An 18353-nucleotide genomic window follows, 5' to 3' on the forward strand; every position below is an offset into this window, starting at 1 on the left:
GGGGTGTGGCGGTGCTGGCCACCTTCCCCCCGCACAGGAGCCCAGGAAGTCAGCTGCAGAGAGAACACGTCGGTGCCAGGCAGAGGCCGGCGTCACTGGCTTGATAAAGGGACCCTCGGTCCTGGGAACCAGACACCAAAAACTCAGTCACACTTCCTGCTCTGGGCATGCGGAAGCCACCCATTTGCCCCACCCATTGCAACGCCCACCTCACCGGAGCTACCGCTGGAGAGTGCTGCCTGGGCCGTGACTGTCAGAGACCGAAAGTCACGGCCTGAGCGTCTGCCTGTGACCGGACGTCCTGGGACCTGGAGCAGCCTGAGAACCCGCTCCTCCCGATGAGGCAGAAAACGCTTGAAAACGACTGTCCCCTCAATTCCACCGCAATCCAGCCGGGTCCCCTCCTGGCTCACAGTCGGGCGGGCTCCCCGCCCCCGCCTGGCCCACCGCTCTCAGGGCGTGTGTGTGCGTGTATGTGTGTGCGCGCGTGTGCGTGTCTGTGCGTGTGCATGTGCGCGCGTGTGCGTGTGCATGTGCGTGTGTGTGTGCACGTGTGTGTGCGCACGTGTGTGCACACGCGCACGTCGAGACAAACCTTGTTTAGTCTTCCCGCTTTGTCCCCTGCGCACCTGGCCTCCGGCAGCCACCGGCTGCTTCCCGTTCCGGCGTTCGTTCTTGCGTTCTTCCAGAAGGCCGTGCACACAGGTTCCACCAAACGGTGCGAGCCGCGGGGCCGGCTTCCCTCACGTGGCATCTGGGTCCCGGGGCTCGCTTTTCGGCCCTGAGGAGTCGTCCACTGTATGCGGGTACCACCTCTGTCCGACCGTTCACCGGCCCGGGGACAATGAGGGGGCACTGTCAATAAAGCCGCTGTCACGTTCCTGTGGCGGCTGTCGTGTCGTGTGAGCATGTTTTCCGTGCTCTCGGGTAAACGCTCGGGAGAGGGGCTGTGAGCTTGCATGCCAACTGTGTTTACGAGAAACTCACAAGCTCTTCTGCCACGTGGCCGTGTCGGCTTGCGATTCTTCCAGGGCAGAATGAGTCTTCCGACCGGCCCTCAACGCCCCAGTCGACACTGGCTGTTGTCGGGCTTCTGTTTTGGTTTTAGTCATTCTCATCGGTGCACGGTGACACACGTTAGTCATTCTCATAGTTAGTGACGGTGACGCACGTCGTGCGTTTCTCTGATGACTAGTGACAAGCATCCCCACGTCTGCAGAGAAGCGCTCGAGTTCTTTGCTCATTCTTTTAGTTGATTCCCCACTCCTCACTCTTGAGTTTGGAGACTTTTATTCGAAATGTTCTGGATATAAGTTCTTCATCAAATATGTGAATTTGCAAAGATTTCCTCCCAGTCTGACTTTCATTCACTTAGCAGTTTGGCCTTTCAAAGACCGAACCCCGTACACTTTGATGCGGGGTGCAGATCAGATAACACGTCTTCTCCACTCGGCTCCTCGCCACAGCGGGGGAGAAATCCAGACGCCTTCGCCGTCCCGCAGCCCCAGCCACGACCCCTTCACACGGCCCCACACAGCCCCCCGCGCCCTGCACCGCAGCCACACGTTGCCTTCAGCAACCCCGGGCTCACGCTGACCACAGGGCCTGTGCGTGGCTCTTCCTCACCCTCTCCCTCTCCCTCTCGCCACCCAGGCCCAAATGCCACCTCCTCGCAGAGGCCTTCCCTGATCACGCTCACGGGGAGTACCCCACCTTCCCTGCTTCGCGCTCTGGCCTGTTACCCGGTCTATTTTCTCCTGCCGTCGACCCCACGGGACAGCACCCATCGGTCCCTCCAGAACGGGAGCCTGTGGGTGTTTCTCGGTCTCATTTGCCCTTGTCTTGCCAGCTCCTCGATCGGGAACATAGCGGCCCCTCCGGACACGCGTTTTGAACAGATGGAGAGCAAAGCTCAGTCCCCGTTCCTGCTCCTCACCTGACTGTTAGGGACGTGGCCCCATTTGTCCGAGTCCTTAGAATTAGCCTCGGCCTTTGCGCTGTGTCAGGTGAACTCAGAATCAAACAGGACTGGTGCCCCCCTCATCCTGGCCGCTGCGCTCCTATGAATGCATCCTAAGAGAACATCCTCTGGGAGCCAGCGTCACTGACTGACCCAGGCCACCCCTCGCAGGGTCCAGTCCGTGAGAGCCAGTCAAGGCCCAGTCATGACCCGGCCCTGTCCTGCGGCACCACTTAACCCCCACGCCACCCCAGGGGAGTAAACCCGCCCGCCAGCCCCCGCTCCGGCTCGGTGACGAGGAAACATCGGGGCCTGAAAAACTCTCCTCTCAAAACACCAGAAAATTGCTATTCGAGCTACTTAACGAAAGCCATGATTTGCATAGATTTGGCATCGCTACAACACATCCACATTTAAATGGTCTGTAATTAAAATCATTAATTGCAGAAAATAGTGACTCGTTCAGGCTGTAATTTAGCGAGGTTCTTGGCATTTGAGGGCCTGCCCTAAAGGTTGACGGGGTGACCCAGGAAACCACCGGCTCACAAGAGCCGTTCTGGTGTCTGGCACCGTCTGTGGCGCAGGTGGCTGCAGCTGACGTGAGAACCGCCGGCTTGAGGCCGCGGCTCCTCTGCGTGGGGAGGGGGGCCTCTGGCACCGCGGTGCCGATGACCTCGGCCGGGAGACACGCCTCGGGGACAGCCCGCACAGCCGACGAGGAGAGCGCGCCTGTCTCTCTCGGCGTCCGGGACAGCGCAGAAGGACCCGGGGCCGAGCGAGTCCCCGGTTTAAGTAATCGTGGTCTATGCGCACCGCTGGGTTTAAAGGAGGCCTGTCCTCCGGGCTATAAAAAGCTTCAGGTGTCTGGGGACCCGGGGCCTATTTCGATAGCTGGGCCAGGCAGGTAAGGCAGGTGGGAGGCAGGCGAGGTGGCTCACAGCCAGTGCACGAGCGAGGAGGCTCCCTGGACAGCCTGCTGGTCGGGTGCTGGCGCGAGCCCCTCTGGTCACATGACAGTGAGGGCACCGAGCTGTCCCCTCAGCCCTTAGCACAGAGGCGCACGCTCAGATGTGGGTCCCCGGGGAGTCGGCGGTGGGGCTCGGGCGGGGTCACTGCCTTGCTGGTGGCCGTTTGTCAGGGGAACCCCTTCTCTGGGCCTGGGTCCGTACATCTGTCCCACACTGTGATGAGATGAATCTGTGTCACCGGTACAGGGACCTACAGGGACTCAGAGGAGCAACCTGAGGAATGACAGGAAACAGGCTTTCCGGCAAAGCGCCCCGGCGGGAATGGGCCCCTGACCATCAGATGCTGAACCCCGGAGTCCTCCACAGGCAGCAGACGGCTGCCACCAGCTGTGTGACCGGTCAGGGCCTGGCTGTGGGGACCAGCCACAACACCGCGAGAAGGGGCTGCCCCACAACAGGCCACACTGTGTCCCGTCGACCCCAGAAGGCCACCCTCGAGTGACCTCAGCCTCGTCCCTGAGGGTGGGTGCACCGCTGGGCACAGGGCCGGCACCTGTGTGGATGTGTGGGCAGGCAGACACACCCTGAGGGCCAATGGCAGGTGCCAGCCCTTGGGGTATTGACACACGCCAGCTCCTCGCCCAGGCACAGGGCAGGATTCCCTCCCCGGCCCCTGTGAAACGAGGCACGGCCGCCTGGCCTGCTCTGGCCAAGGCAGCGTGAGACGTGGGCGGGTGTGTCATTCCCCAGCAGGAGCTTTGAGAGCGGGTGCGTGAGGCACCCCCTCCCCCGCCCCGCCTCGGCGGCCAGAGATGGGCTTCCCCGGGCCCAGGCCGCTGAGTGAGTGGGGTGAGCAGGCGGCCCTGCCCGGCCCGCTGCCTGGACGTGGAGCACGAACCACACGTCAAGCTCTGCCGCGTGAACACACAGATCGGAGGGTGTTCGTTACCGCAGCGCAACCTTACCTGTGTCCCAGCTCACCCCGACACCCCCAGGGCCCGCGGGGACCCCGAAGGGCGCCGGGCAGGGCGCGGGCAGCGGCCCAGGGCACTGACCTGCAGCTCGGTCTGGAAGAAGAACTTCTGCGGACACTGCGAGCAGTCGTAGATCTTGTCCTCCTGTCCGTGCACGGCGAAGATGTGCTGCTGCAGCTTGTTGGCCTGGACGAAGACTGCAGAGGACGCGGCCTCAGGAGCCGCCCGCCCAGCACCCACACGAGGCCCAGCGACCGGCCTCTGTGGCAGCCCTGCTGGTGCCTGCCGGAGGCGGCCGGAGCCAGTGGAGCTGACCCTGCCACTTACCAGTGTGCGGCACTGGGTAAGTCACTTAACCTCTCGGGGCTTCATTTCCTCACCCAAAAAATGGGGGTCTTTAAAAATCCATCGCTCACTGAGTGGCTGGGAGGACCACGTGGGTTAATCCTGCACAATGTCACTGTCGTGATCATCCTCTGCCACATCCCTGCCACGTGCGGGCTCCCCGAACACAGCACGGGCCCACAGGCCGGCAGGGTGCTCGTCCGCATCGTACAGACGAAAAACGGAGGCACCGGGAAAATTAAATGACTTGTCCTAGGTCCCACCCACCACTAGCAGGTGGCAGAGCCAAGACTGGAACTGAGCAGGCTTAGTGCAGCGTCCGGGACAACGAGGTGCGCTATGCTCGTTACTAAGCTGCTGTCGGCACCCACACGGGGGCCCCGCATCCTGGATCAGCGGTCTCAGCGGCTGGGGCCCCGCGGAGCCAGCCCCCACCTAGCCCACAGAGTGTGATACAACAGATCGGCGTGGGGGTGGGGGGGGGTTCCCGAGGCGAAAGGGGAAGAGGGCCCTGGGGATCCCCCGGAGGGTGTGGGTGTGAGGGCTTTGCCCACAGCAGAGCCCATTCCCCAGGCCTGACATGAGCAGGTCGCACCCCGGCTTCAGCAGCAGGAGCCCGGCCCTGGGCACCCGGAGGCAGCTGCGTGTCTGGGAGGCGAGCTCTTCAGAGAGCCCCTCCCGCCAGGCGGCCTCCCCAGGGTGGGCTTCCTGCCGTGGCAGACAGCAGATGTTGGGGAAGGCAGAGGAGGGCCGAGCGCCCCCACGCACACCGGCTGCCATCTGGGCAGCAGGAGGGGGGCGGGCAGAGCCCCTGAGACTCGCCTCGGGCTGGGACAGCCGCTCGCCTGGGCCGGCAGCCAGTCTGGGGGCTGAGGCTTGGCCGGCAGAGCCACCCGACTCCTGAGGCCTGGGGCGCGGATGGAGCACGGGCTGTGACAGGCCAGGGGCCGGGGGAGCAGCACCAGTGCTGGACAGAGCTGCCGGCACAGGGAGGTGAGCCCGGGGCCCAGGCAGGGACCCCTGAACCAGGGCCGGGGGCGCCAAGGACTTGCAGCCACTCGGTGCAGGGGTGAGGGGAGGGCTAAGGAAGGGGGCCACCCCACCGGCCTCGAAGGGGCGGCCGGAGGGCCCAGGGGCAGGGGCAGGTCTGCATGGAGGCAGGCAGGGCGCTGTGGCTGGGGATCCCCTGGGACCTCCCCGTGAACCCCGGGTCCGTGTCCGGCCAGGAGCACAAGCCGAGGTCTAGCGAGCCAAGGGCCCCTGCCCGCTCCCCACGGGGCCCTTACCTGTGAAGCACACGGGGCACTTGAAGGTGCCGCCCATGCCCTCGAAGCTGTGCTCGATGAGGTGGCAGAGGAGCTTGGCCGGGGAGTCGAACGTCTGGTTGCACAGTTTACACTCGTGGTTGATGCCTTCCTCTGCAAGGAAACCACGCCCGTCAGCGGCCCTGCACGCCACGTGCTCCGGCGGCAGCCCCCGGACCCCGGCACGCCCAGCCGGCCCCTCCCCGACCCCCAGAACCAGGGCTGGTGTGGGGGCCGCAGAGCCGAGCCCGTCCCAGCCCCAGACAGCCCGGCTCCACGGCGTACGGGCCCCAGGGGCCTGGCCCCACACTTTGGCTCTGGAAAGCGTCATTTGCTGTGACTTCTCCTGCTGGTCCAGTGACAAGCTGTGCAGGCCGCATTCAACAGCTCGAACCCAAGACTACGTCACAGGGACAGGGCCCCAGACGGGGTCTGCCCAGGGAAGGGGATCCAACCAGGATTTTTAAAACTCCAGTAGACTATTTACTGAGCATGTACTATGTGCCAAGCACTGAGCTGGGTGGGGACTGAACATATAACACTTGCCCTCGTTCTAGTGGGCAGGGAGGCAGAAAATGAACAGAGGGTCAAACATAACACCGCATCGGGGGCTGACGTGAGAACACGGGCAGCTCTCCAGGTAAGAGTCAGAGCAAAGCCTCAGGTGAGCTCGTGCTAAGTAGCAAGGGGCAGCGTGCCTGAGCTAGGGGGCCGGGGACAAGGTGGGGGTGAGGTCAGAGGGGACAAGGGGTGCATATCACCTTACAGTCACTGGAGGACTTTGAGATTTTACTCTAAGAGGGATGGGCAGCCACTGGAAGATATCACAAAAAACAGACAGACAGACAGACAGACCTCTTCTAAACTCTGAAACAGATGGCCTATTTGGTGGCTCATTAAACAATGGGCGGACACCCTGTCCTGCTTCCAAGTCAGAAAGTGGCTCCATCTCCCCACCCGGGAGCTGCCGTGACCCCAAACCCTCACTCAAAGGTCCCAGGGAAGAGAGTGAGCCCCGAGGGCCAGCGACACGCCCGTGTGGCATCCACGCGGAGTTGGCAGGCAGGGTTCAAATCCTGGCTTCACGTCCTGTGGCCTGGGCATCGGTTCACACTGTAAGGGAGGGCCACCGCGAGGGGACGGGAGGGCCTGGCACCTGCGACCAGTGTGACGCGGTGGTCAGCAGGGCGTGGCAGAGAATCACACACCTCCCGGGGGGAGAACCTGGCGCTGCCACTTAGTGCATGGTCTTGGGTAAGTCAGGTAGCCTGTGCCTCAGTTTCTCCCTTTCTCAGATGCTTGTCGACAGCCTTCCTCACCACCATGCACCTATCGGAAGGGCCAACACCCGGAACAGCGACACCACGCGCGCTGGCGAGGTCGGGGAGCCGCCGGAGGCCTCGCTCGCCGGCGGGGTGCACAACGTCGCTGCCACGCTCACTGGAAGGCAGCCTGGCAGTTTCTCAAAATGCCGAACATTCTCGTACCCTAAGATCCACAGTCCCGCTCCTTGGCGCTTACGTAACCACATGAGCGGAAAACTTACGTCCACACAAAATTCCGCCCACGCACGTGTGCAGCAACTTTCCTCATAACCGCCGAGCCTGGGAGGCAGCCTGGATGCCCTTCGGTGGGTGACGGAATAAACTGTGACGCACCCGGCCGTGGGTCATCATTCAGCGCTAAAAGGCAACAGGCTATAGAGCCGCAAAAAGGCATGGAGGAGACGTGAGCGCACGTGGCCGAGTGACAGACCAGTCTGCAAAGGCCACGCGCTGCGTGACATCACGGTAAGGCCAAAACCGTGGGGACAACAAGGTCGGCGGCTGCCAGAGGGGGCGGGGGAGGAAGGATGGAACGTGATTGTTAGGGCAGCGAGACTACTCTGCGTGGTGCCACAAGGACGGGTACGTGTCATCACACCTTCCTCCGAACCCACAGAGCGCACAACGCCGAGGGGAAAGCCCCCCAAGGCAAACCATGGACTTTGGGTGACTGCGATGGGCCAGAGCAGGCTCATCTTTGCACACACACACGCAAAGGGCCGCCGTGGCGAGCGACGCCGAGGACGGGCAGGCTGCGCCTGTGTGCGACAGCGGCCGTAAGGAAAAGCTCTGGACCGCCTCTGAGTTTTATTGCAGACCTAACACTGCTCCGAAAAAATAAGGTCTTTAAAAACAAAGTCACCCTAGCCACCCCCATCCCCAAATAGCTTACTCTCATCACTGGTGTGGGAATTAAATAAGTTAATAATATTAATAATTCGTAATGGGAAGAAATGGGGTTTTGACTCGCCCCTGACACACAGCAAGCACTCGGTGTTTGTCGCCGGGCACGCTGGTGTCGGCGAGAGCGTTATCTGGGACAGCCAAGGACACGGCTCCCCCTCGGGGTCCCCCAGGGAACCAGCCTCACCAAAGGCGCCAGGTGCTCCGATCCGCCCTCAAAGACAAGAATTAGGCAGCAGAGGGGCTCTGCCAGGGCCACGGCACAAGCACAGATGGGCTGAGGCTCCTGGCCAGTCCCCGGGTCCCCAGGCCCTGGCAGGGGCTGGCGGGGACAGCAGGAGTCCCCCCGGCCCAGCCATCCCACCGCAGAGGCACACGGAGCCACGTGCGCGGGCAGGTGGCCTGCCCCACATAGCCCACCGGCTGGAATCTGCCGGGTGTTTGTCGTGCCCCTGGAGCCCTGGCAACTAGGCCACATGCACCCGACAGACACTCAGGCAGATCTCCATTTATCCTAGCGGCAGAGGAACTCGTTGACAAGTTTGGGGACACAGGGCGAGCTCAGCACGCTCACCGCACAGGCCCCATGCACATCCCCCCACTTCCCCCGGGGAGGCTCTCATCATAATTAGAGATGGCCTCGATGTGGGGGGTAGCCTCAGAAGACCCCCAACCCACCCCCTGCCCCGTAAATGATGCTTCTCAGTACCTGGCACAGAGTATGGGTTCAAGAACTGAATGGACGAATGGATGAATGAATGAATGAGACATCAACCTTATACGTGGCCTCCCTATTAGAATGTGGAAGCTCGTGGATATTTACGAGGCACAGGGTATGTGAAAATAACAATTGTACAGCGATTTCTATTACGGTTTATAACGTGAATTTAATTTCTGAATTAACCCTGCTTGCTGGGAAAACACATTTCTAGAGAAGAAAAAATGGGCTCAGAGAATTAGACCACTAATATCAACCTTATACGTGGCCTCCCTATTAGAATGTGGAACCTCGTGGATATTTACGAGGCAGAGGGTATGTGAAAATGACAATTGTACAGCGATTTCTATTACGGTTTATAACGTGAATTTAATTTCTGAATTAACCCTGCTTGCTGGGAAAACACGTTTCTAGAGAAGAAAAAATGGGCTCAGAGAATTAGACCACTAGCCAGCTGGGGGTGGTATTCTGAAGCCCTCCCTATCTGTATGCATTCCAACTGCACACCACCTCCAGGCAGCCTCCCCTGACTAGGCCAGCACGCACGGCTGCCCCTGGCTGGGCACAGCGACCCTGGATTCATCTAACCATATCCCGTGAATCTTCCTGATGCTGGCGACCAGGCTGTGGGCACAGATGCTGTCTCCTCCTCCTCAGGCCCCTGAAGCATCAGTCCCTGGACCCCCAGGAGGGGCTTGGGAAATACTCATGGAGGAGAGCCAGCCCTGGCCAGGCCCTCTTCCCTGCCCACCAGAGCCAACCCCCCGGGCTGATGGCAGAGCAGGATCTACTGCTCTCTGCCGAGCGGGGTCTTCGTCCCTCGGCCGTGCGTGGAGCCGTGGCCGTCTGACTCACAGACACCAAGAGGGCAGAGAAGGCTCCTGCACCTTAGGAGTCACGTCTGACAGTCACTTTTTGCTCTCTGCGTGCCCAGCAATTCATCAGCGGGTCCCCCCGATTCACAGATGCAGCTACGCCCAGCACCCACATTCAGAAATATGTGCATGGCCAGGCAGCCCCAGAGCTGCCACCGGCTCCACGGCCCACACGGCTGCCACCGAAACCACCAAGCCCCAGCCGGCACCGATGGGAGGTTCCGGGCTAATTAGATCAAGGGCCCGCCAGACAAGAGCGCGCAGTGCCTGGTCCTGTCTCAGCTCTCCCCCAAGTGTCGATCCTGGGGAGCTGGGAGAGGGGAAATGAAGCCGGCGGAAAGTAAAAGTGAGGTGAAACACGAAAGCCCGAGGGGTCCCCACGGACCGGAGAAGCACTCCCCCGAGGGGTCCCCACGGACCGGAGAAGCACTCCCCTCGGAGGCTGGGCCCTCTGGCCTACAAAGCTCCTCTCTGAAGGACGAGGCTAGGAGGGGCCCAGTGGGGTGTCCACTATGCCCCCGAAACCACCCAGGAACATGAGGGGAGCGGGGGAGGGGATGCCCTAGTTAGTGGGCGATGCTCCTTTGCACGCCTGTGGCCCGAGGTGAGCCAGCCCATGGATGCTGACTGTCACTCGCCCGGCGGGCGCTGACAACCTCTCATCCTGTCCGAAGTTTCGGGTCTGCGGGCAGCAGCATCCCGGGTTATTCAGGAAGAACTTTGCTGACTTCCCTAAGATCATGCGGCACTTGGGGCAGAATGCCGAAGCTGCCTGGGTTCCACGGGCCCTCTGCCCGGGTGGGGGCCGCGAGGGGCCGCGCGTCCACACGCGCACTCGCTTCTGCTCCACACTGTCCTTCAACGGCACTCGACAGGCGTGCATGAGGGAGAACCCCGCAACTTGAGGCGTGCGGCCTGACTCATCCGCGAAGCAAGGTGCAGATTTCGCCCACCCCCTGAGTCCCACCTCGCCTCCCAGTCCCCAGAACACCCCGAGTCCCACCTCGCCTCCCAGTCCCCAGAAGTCACGGCCGGCACTGGCGATCTGCCAATTTATCATGATCTTTTAAAAATAAAAAAATTTAAAAAAAAACCCAAACTGCCAAACTCAGCAAGTACCAAAATGCCAGAGAGTCCCTCCCTCCCTCCCTCCCTCTCTCTCTTCTCTCTCTCTCTTCTCTCTCTCTCTCTCTTCTCTCTCTGTCTCTCTGTCTCTCTGTCTCTCTGTCTCTCTGTCTCTCTCTCTCTCTCTCTCTCTCGCAGCTCTGCTCAGGAATAATAAGTGTTAATTTTACACTTCATTTCTCAAAAAAATAATAGGATGTGCTTTTGCTTAAAACCAAGTCAGGCTGCTGGAACCTTTCAGGCTGAAACTGTGTCAGCCCAAAAGAGAAGCGGAGGGCTTTGTGGCGGAGCCCCGTGCCGAGATGACACAGCTCCCCGTGCTGTCCCCGGTGCCGACTTTTGTCTCCGAAAGCATTTGATCCCTGGCAGACATGCACTTATTTCCATACAGGTCTTGGGGGAAGCCGGGAGGAGAGAGCGCTGATTATCAGGATGCTGAAGGTGAAGCCCAGGTGGGTCCCGCCGATGTCAAAGGGAGGCCTGGGCACCGCTCGCAGGCCGTAATTTGCTGCCCGGGAGGGCGGGCCGGCGGGCTGTGGCGGGGAGGGGGCAGGGCATTGTTCCCAGCTCCAACGCACCAGCCACCAGCGTGACCTGCTCCTGCCACATCCTTGGGCCTTGCCCAGCCCTCCTTAAGCAGGGACCCCACTGGGAGGCTGAGCTGGGAGGGAGTGCTGTCGTTAACGCCTTCCCCACTCTGAACGAGTGACGAGTGACGGCCGCCTGAGTTGACAGGGGCCCTGACAGAGCCCCTTCATCCGGGAAGCAGCAAGCGAGGACACAGAACCTAGAACCAGGAACACCTGGGTTCGAGCCCCAGTCCCGTCCCGCCCTCGCTGTGTGTACGCAGACAAGTTACTTAACCTCCCTGAGCTTCCGCTGCTTCTGCTAGAAAAAATGGGGAGACTCCTCAGGGTTTCTGCAAGGCCGCCGAGCAGGCTTCTCCTGCCACAGGACACCTGCCCTCACTGCGGCATCCCCCCCCGAGACCGCCTCCTCCCCGTACCCCCACTTCATGCAGCATGCAGGTGTCTGCTCGGATGAGGCCTCCTTGGGGGGGCTTCTTCAGACCCCCCACCCGCTAAAACAGCACACGCCTCACCCTTTCTAGCTCCTTGGCCACCTTTAACTTCCTAGATCCTGTTTGCCGCCCCCGGGGCATGTTAGTTGGTTGGGTTTTAACTGTGAGGGCTACTGTGCTCATTGCTACGTCACCAGCACAGAGAACAGGCCGTGGCACACAGTAGGCTCTCAAGAAACAGGAAATGAATGATCTGTGTAAAACACTTAGTATGCTGCTTGGAACGTGGCGTCAGGGGTGTGGGGAAGTGCTGGGTGCCATATGCCAGGGCCCCACACTCGAAGGACCTGCGGTGTGGCCTGCTCCGAGGCACAGGTGGGAAGGGCTCCCTCGATGACTCACAGAGCAGGGAGGGGAAGCTGGGAGCAGCAGGCCCCCCGACGACAGTGTGGCAGACGGAGGGGTCCGGGGAGCAGGGGGCTCGCTGATCGCCCCAGGCAGCCCCTCTCTGGTTTCTCGAAGTACAAAAGAGACCACAGAACCTGAGACCTGGGGCCCAGCAAGCCACCCCCACACTGTGACCACCTCGACCGTCCAAACCCTGGCAGTGAGAAGGAGGGCGCACGGCCGGCCACCCGCATTTCCACGTTTGAGCCCGCGGCCCCCACCTGCACCAGCTCCGGCTGACAGGAGGGCTGCGGACTCTCCCCAGGTGAGGCGGGAGGCGGCCCCACACCTGGCAGCGTGGGCAGCCCAGCCACACATGGCCCCCCACGACAGCACCCCCGCCAGCAGAAGGAAAGCAGAAGGATGCACGCGGCCTCCGTCACCTGCCGGGGCAATGAACTTCACCACACGTCAACTCCACAGCACTGGGGGCTGAGGTCCCCTACCACCACCAAATCGGGTCCAGTAAAGACCCCTGAGGTCCTGGGGTCCAGGTTCAGAAACACACAGGACACATGGAGATAATGAAGAGGGAGCACAGCACCCTCTTGGTGGCATTCATCCAGGCAAATGCGGAAACAAGAGGGGACCCCAGGAGAGGACCCTTCTGATGCCACCCCAATAAATAACCAACAGCAAACAGGCAAACAGGCACAGGACAGGACAGAGCACATGCCAGTGGGGGCTCAGGCTTTTGTTCTCTTTAAGGAACAAAGACTTTGAGGCAGAGAGAGAAGAGGGCAAATAACAATATCCAGACAGCCAGACCAGGCTGTTGATCCATTTGTCATTAGATTCCAGTAGGAAATGAACCCAGGCAGGCAGAGGGCAAGGGGGAAGATGACACTGGAAGTTGACAAGGGCCAAAGGAAAAAAAGCAGGGTCTCAGAGGGAGCCCTTCACCAAAGGCCAGGCAGGAACTGGAGAGTGAGGGTGGGGGCAAGTGCTGATCTTGGGTCCCCAAGCCCTTGGGGCACCTGGACACGCTCGGCATGGCGTGGTCCCCGGCAGCAGGCCTGGCATCCCCTGAGAGCTGGTGAGACACGCAGCCTCAGTCCCGCCCCAGAGCTGCAGAAGGAGAATCTGCATTTGAATGTGCCGTGGCGACGTGGGTGTGCGTTCTGGTTTGAGGGGCCCTGGGCTCGTAACAAGCTTCTGGGGAAGCCGGTCTCGGCAGAATCCCGCTGTCACGAAACTGTGTTCAGAGCCAGCGCAGTGCTCTTTGCCGAGGCTGTACGGTACAGATCTCTAAAAAGGGCAAAGTTTTCCAGAGTCACTTTTTGTCCACACTACACAAGACTGAGAAGTCATCAGCTAACAGTGGGAGACACATTCCTATTATCCCGGCTGGGATGGAGTGATGTGGGGCGTCTTTGGAGGGGCTGCTCGACACTCAAGCGCGACACCCCGGCATCCCCAGTGCCCCGGACCCCCAGTGCCAGGGTGCAGCGGGCCTCCCGTCACTCAGGGGTGCTCAGCCTTGCTTGAAGCCACGCCCCACCATGGCCGGCCCCCATTTGGGCTCCCATTTTCCTAATTAATCCTGGAGGACGGGCTGTGCCCTTCCTTCTCCCCCGGGGAGCAACTTCCCAGGCCTTTCTGGCCAGGAGGGACCCACCTCAGGGTCCCCCGTGTTTCACAGAGGCTTATAAATGAGCTCTGGCAGCCTGAACCGGGCCCCACGGGGACCCAGAGCCTCTTCAAAACAGAGCCCTGACAATTAGGCAGTCTGAGTTTTGAAAGGCTTGGGATTGATGGCGTGGACAGTAAAAACATCACCTGGGGAGCTGGGTGTAGTCCTCCGAGGGTTGCCTGAGGTCAGTTGCCATGGCAACGGAGAATGAGCTCAACCTGGTAACTGACCCTTATCTTTTTTTGATCTGTGGGCCACTTGGGGCCAAGGCTTCAAATCAACTGGAAAATAATCCGGTCACATATCAGAAAGAAAACTATTTATACTTATTTACCCAGGCGCCCACCAGCCTTTGCCCCCTTCCGACGTGATGCCGGCCTCGCGGGTCCAAGCGGAGGCGACGTCGCCGCGGGGGGCAGGGGCAGGCCGCGCCCTCTCTGCACACCGGCTGTGTCGCGTGCGGGCGGGCGGATGAGGGGGCAAAGGGGTCCCCACCCGCCCCTCCACCCAGCAGCGTCCAGTAAAAGTCCCCGGAGGGAGTGGAGCCCCGAGGTCCGGCCCCGTGCCTGTGACTCAGGCGTGTCACTGCAGCCTGGCCCGATCACTCGGCCGCCTGGCTCCATTCCAGGGCCGGCCAGGTTCTCCACGAGTTCCCAGGCAGATGTCGTGGGTCGCTCTCGGCACCTGGGGGCGGCGTCGAGCTGAGGTTTGGGACAGGAAGGCTGAGAGTGGGGACAGCTGCAGGCCCTTCCTCCTGGTCCCATCCCACGGGAAGGCCTGGCTGGCTCAGCCACCCCGCACTCACCCGGGGTCCCCACGGCAAGGGTGGCCCTGCGGCCACGGCCCGTCTCCAGGACTCGCTGTCCTAAGTCACAAGTACTTTGCTCCTCTCGCCTCCTCCGAAACTCAACTAGGAAGATTCCAGATGGTTCCACCGACCGACGGCTCCCAAGAGCCACAGCAGATGGACCTTAGCCAAGGGTCAGTTAAGCTTGAGGATGATCCGGGTAAAGTCCCCTTGAGATTTCCCGTCACCACAAACAGGACAGCTCAACAGACTGCCCCCCACTCACCCTCGTGTCATCGAGACACGATCGTTTGGGGAGCGGCGGGGAACACGGCTGAGAACTAGGCGGCTTGCGGGATCTGCCTGGCTCCACCCCAGACGCCGAGTGACACTGGCCAGGCGCCTTCCCTCCAGGCCTCAGTGTCCTCGTCCGCGAGGTGGGGAGAGGGCCGTCCCTCACAGGGCTGTCGTGCACAGTGAGCGAGAGGAAGGTGAAGAACAGTGACCGCCAGGTGACGGTCACTGCGACCCCGGCTGCCGTGGTGACCTCGGCCGCCACTCCGCCCTGGAACTCCGTGCCCAGGGTCTAGTAAACGGTGTGCACGAGCTCCCTGCGGGCTCGTGGGGCAGTGGGGTCCGCCCTGGGAGATGCCTCGGGTCACTTTTCCTGTCTCTGTCCTCTTCCACCTCTGTCCCACGCCCCCTTTTCTGCAACAGCAAAGTGTGTGTCCGGATTTCAAACCCCTCTGCTCAACGGCGCCTTGCTGAGGCCGCCAGCTCTGATGCTCCCACGAGCGAAGTTTCCTACTTTGGGGCGGCTCTCCTCCTTGTCCCACCCTCTTAAAACTCAGTGGGACTTCCACGGCGGTCAAAAGTGGGGCCTGAAATGAGGGCCCCACTCAGGTGCACGTGGCCTCAGCTCTTCTTCATAGCTGGGCCCATGCGGGGAGCTCCTTTAGCCCCCCAGCCCCACTCAGTGCTCCGAGAACCTCGAACAGAGGCGGCCCAGTCAGACGGGATCCTGGACAGGCAGAGGCTCCCTCCAGCTCTCCGATCTGCTCCCACACTGCCGGCAAACACAGGCCCGGGTGCCCGCAGCCCCGGACAGTTAGTGAGAAAAGACCGCATCTTCGCAGAGGACCCTGTTGGCAGACCTCTCGTGGCAGCTGGGCCCCTCGGCATCTGAGCGCTTGTCACCTTCAGGACACAAGGTGACCAGTTGTCTTGGGAAAAAAAGAAGTCACCAAAGAGGCCCTGGACACGCCACCAAGAGATGGGGTGTGCCCGTCTCAGCTACTTAATGGAAAGAGAGAGGGGATGATTGAATCAAACCAACCACAGACCGATCGGTGGGCCTTGACCCGGAACCCAAAGGGGGAGAGAACCTCCCTGCCCCCAAACTCCTTGAACCTGAGGCTTTGGGGGCCTGAAACACCCATCGCCCTCCTCACACTCACCCGCTTCCACCTGCACAAGACCAGGGCCCTCGGAAAGTGAAGATTCCGCTACCTCCCCCGGGGACCCACTCAGTGAAAACAGCCGCTTATCCTTCCTTAACACGCCACCTACTTAACACCTCCTGATGGGTGTCCCCCATCTTCAGATTCGAGTTTCCTACAACGAGGCAACTGCTGAAAACTCCATCGTGCTAATAATCCTCAGATTAATGGCCTCTAATAACATACAATTAACGTGACAGGCAGGCTGCGGAACCCTTCTTGTCACCGACCCTGCCAGGGACGCACACGTTACTCCTGCTTCCACGACAAGGGGTTTTCTCCGCTGCTGACATCATTTTTTTTCCCCGCCAAGATCCTTTTCTGAACTGAGCAAGAGCAATGTATCAAAAAGCCAGCGAGCGGTCCACGTGTACACGCACAGGCCGCCGACCCAGAGGGCGGGGAGCAAGGCTTTGCAAAGCGTCTCCATCCAGACTGACGCAGGACTGGCCCCGCAGCTCCCAATGCTCAAAGCGAGACCTTGTGCTTGGCCTGGAAGTGCGGTTCACCACGTCTTCCTCTCCGGCCATGCTCAGTGGACACTGGGCAGCCTCACCTCTCAGCAACGACCAGGGCAAAAATAAGTGACATCGCTAGAACATAATGGCTGATTCCTATTGCGAAGCGTTAAAGAGTTTGCATCTGCTAGATCTGCACTGTCCGATAGGTCAGCTGCTGGCTGCACGTGGCTATTTAAATCCAAATTAATCAGTTAAATAAAGTTGAAAGTTTGGTCCCACATCTCAGGCGCTGAGCGGCAGTGTGGCTGCCGATCTGCACAGCAGAGTGACCGGCCGGGTTCCGAGTCCCCGGCTCACTCAGCCCTGCAGTCCCAGAGCCTACACGCTGTGTGGCACAAAGCAGGCAACTGGTAAATACCTACCGCATCGTCACACGTGTGTTTCAAAACATGGTAAAGAACGCCCCGTCTCTTTCGCTCATCAGCTCTCATGGCGATTGACCTGCATGGGTGACTGCTCAGATGTGACCTTCTATGACCTTCAACTTAAACTCCTGTCCTGGTAACGATGGGTCGCTTTGCCCGGGCAGGTAAGAGTACGCGGCTGCAGGATCTTCCGAGAGGAATACGGTTTCTCTGAAAAACGCAACTCAAACCGTTGGGTGGCTCTGGACGGACAGGCTGCGAAGCAGATCGGTCACTGCGGGTGACTAGCTGGTCCAGAAGCCCACCTGCCACAGCCACACCGAGCCACCCCTCGCCACGCACCCCGTGTCCCCAGATCCTGCACGTCCCCGAGAAACATCAGAATGTGAGCAGAGGACACTTCCTGCGGTCAAGGCCCAGATATGCCCCGTTTGACCCGGCTTCGCCCCGCTGCCGAGAGGGAGGCGAGCGCCTGGGTCTGCGAAGCTCTACCGGGCGGTCTGTGCCGCTTCCTCGCTCTGCTTCCGCAGGCCGTGCTCGCAAAACCGGGTTTTTGCTGCGTCCCGAGTAAAGTGAAAACTGAAGCTAAGATGGGAAATTCAAACGCAACGTGGAATAAATGAATACGTTTGAATCAAAGCCACGGCCTTCGAGCCGTCACGTGACTCCGGCAACCCCAGCAGCACTGAGCCGACGCTGGGGAGTGCGTTTCCTTCGGCCAAAAAGCCACGAGAGAGAGAGCGACGCTTCGAGTCACGTGGCCTCCGAGGCACCCCAGCAGCACTGAGCCGACGCTGGGGAGCGCGTTTCCTTCGGCCAAAAAGCCACGAGAGAGCGACGCTTCGAGTCACGTGGCCTCCGAGGCATTCGCTAGGTGGACCTCGGCTCTCTCGCCCCTGCCCCTCGTCGCCCAGCCACGCCCACCACACGCCCCCTTGTCGGGGGGCAACACGGCTGTGCCTTCTCTCATCCCCCCGCAGGCCCGGGGCTGGACGACCAGGCTCAGGCTGAACACCCGTGCGGGCTGCTGTTCGTTCGGCTCCCAGAGCTGAGCTCTGCCAGGCGGCTGGTTATCTGGAATGGTGTCGGCCCAGCACCCCGAGACCAGAACGGGGGTCTGCCATCCCTAGACAGCTCCCAGAGGCGGGCCAGTCCACCTGTGCCCACAGCCAGCCCTGTCCCCCACCTGGCCCTGCCTTCACCCACCCGGCAGGCCCCGGAAGCCTGAGGTCTGTACCCATCCCAACCCCCATTCCCAGCCCAAGGAGGCATTAAGTGACAGCCGCAGAGGGCCACCACCCCCAGAAAATGGGATAGGCAGCCTGCGCCAGGGGCCAGGCTCAGACTACCTGCTAGGAGGCTGGGGACTGGGGAGGAGGCTGTCCCCACGCCACCCTCCGCTCTCCATGCCGGCCCAGGGGCGGGAACGGATGCCACTGGCTGTGAGGAGACCCAGGCTGCTCGAGGCCCACACCCCACGGCAGGACAATGCCCCTCCACCCAGCCCTGGTGCGCGTCCTGCCTTTACCCTTCACCGACGCCTTCGTGAAACACCACGTCCGACGCCAGCAATGCACCCTTTG

The 18353-nt window shown here is 61.0% G+C and overlaps 1 protein-coding gene across 1 annotated transcript in view; it reads right to left on the reverse strand.

Moving 5' to 3' along the window:
• Positions 1-18353, reverse strand: part of ZNF423 (zinc finger protein 423) — a 248888-nt gene that overhangs the window by 24145 nt on the left and 206390 nt on the right. The window contains exons 5-6 of the mRNA XM_006908744.3: positions 5534-5665; positions 3984-4099 (exon numbers count right to left, since the gene is read on the reverse strand). Of these exons, the coding sequence (XP_006908806.1) occupies positions 3984-4099; positions 5534-5665 (248 nt within the window). The remainder of the gene's footprint in view (positions 1-3983; positions 4100-5533; positions 5666-18353) is intronic.

The sequence above is a fragment of the Pteropus alecto genome, unplaced genomic scaffold (genome assembly GCF_000325575.1).
Source record: "Pteropus alecto unplaced genomic scaffold, ASM32557v1 scaffold123, whole genome shotgun sequence".
NCBI classification, from domain to species: Eukaryota; Metazoa; Chordata; class Mammalia; order Chiroptera; family Pteropodidae; genus Pteropus; species Pteropus alecto.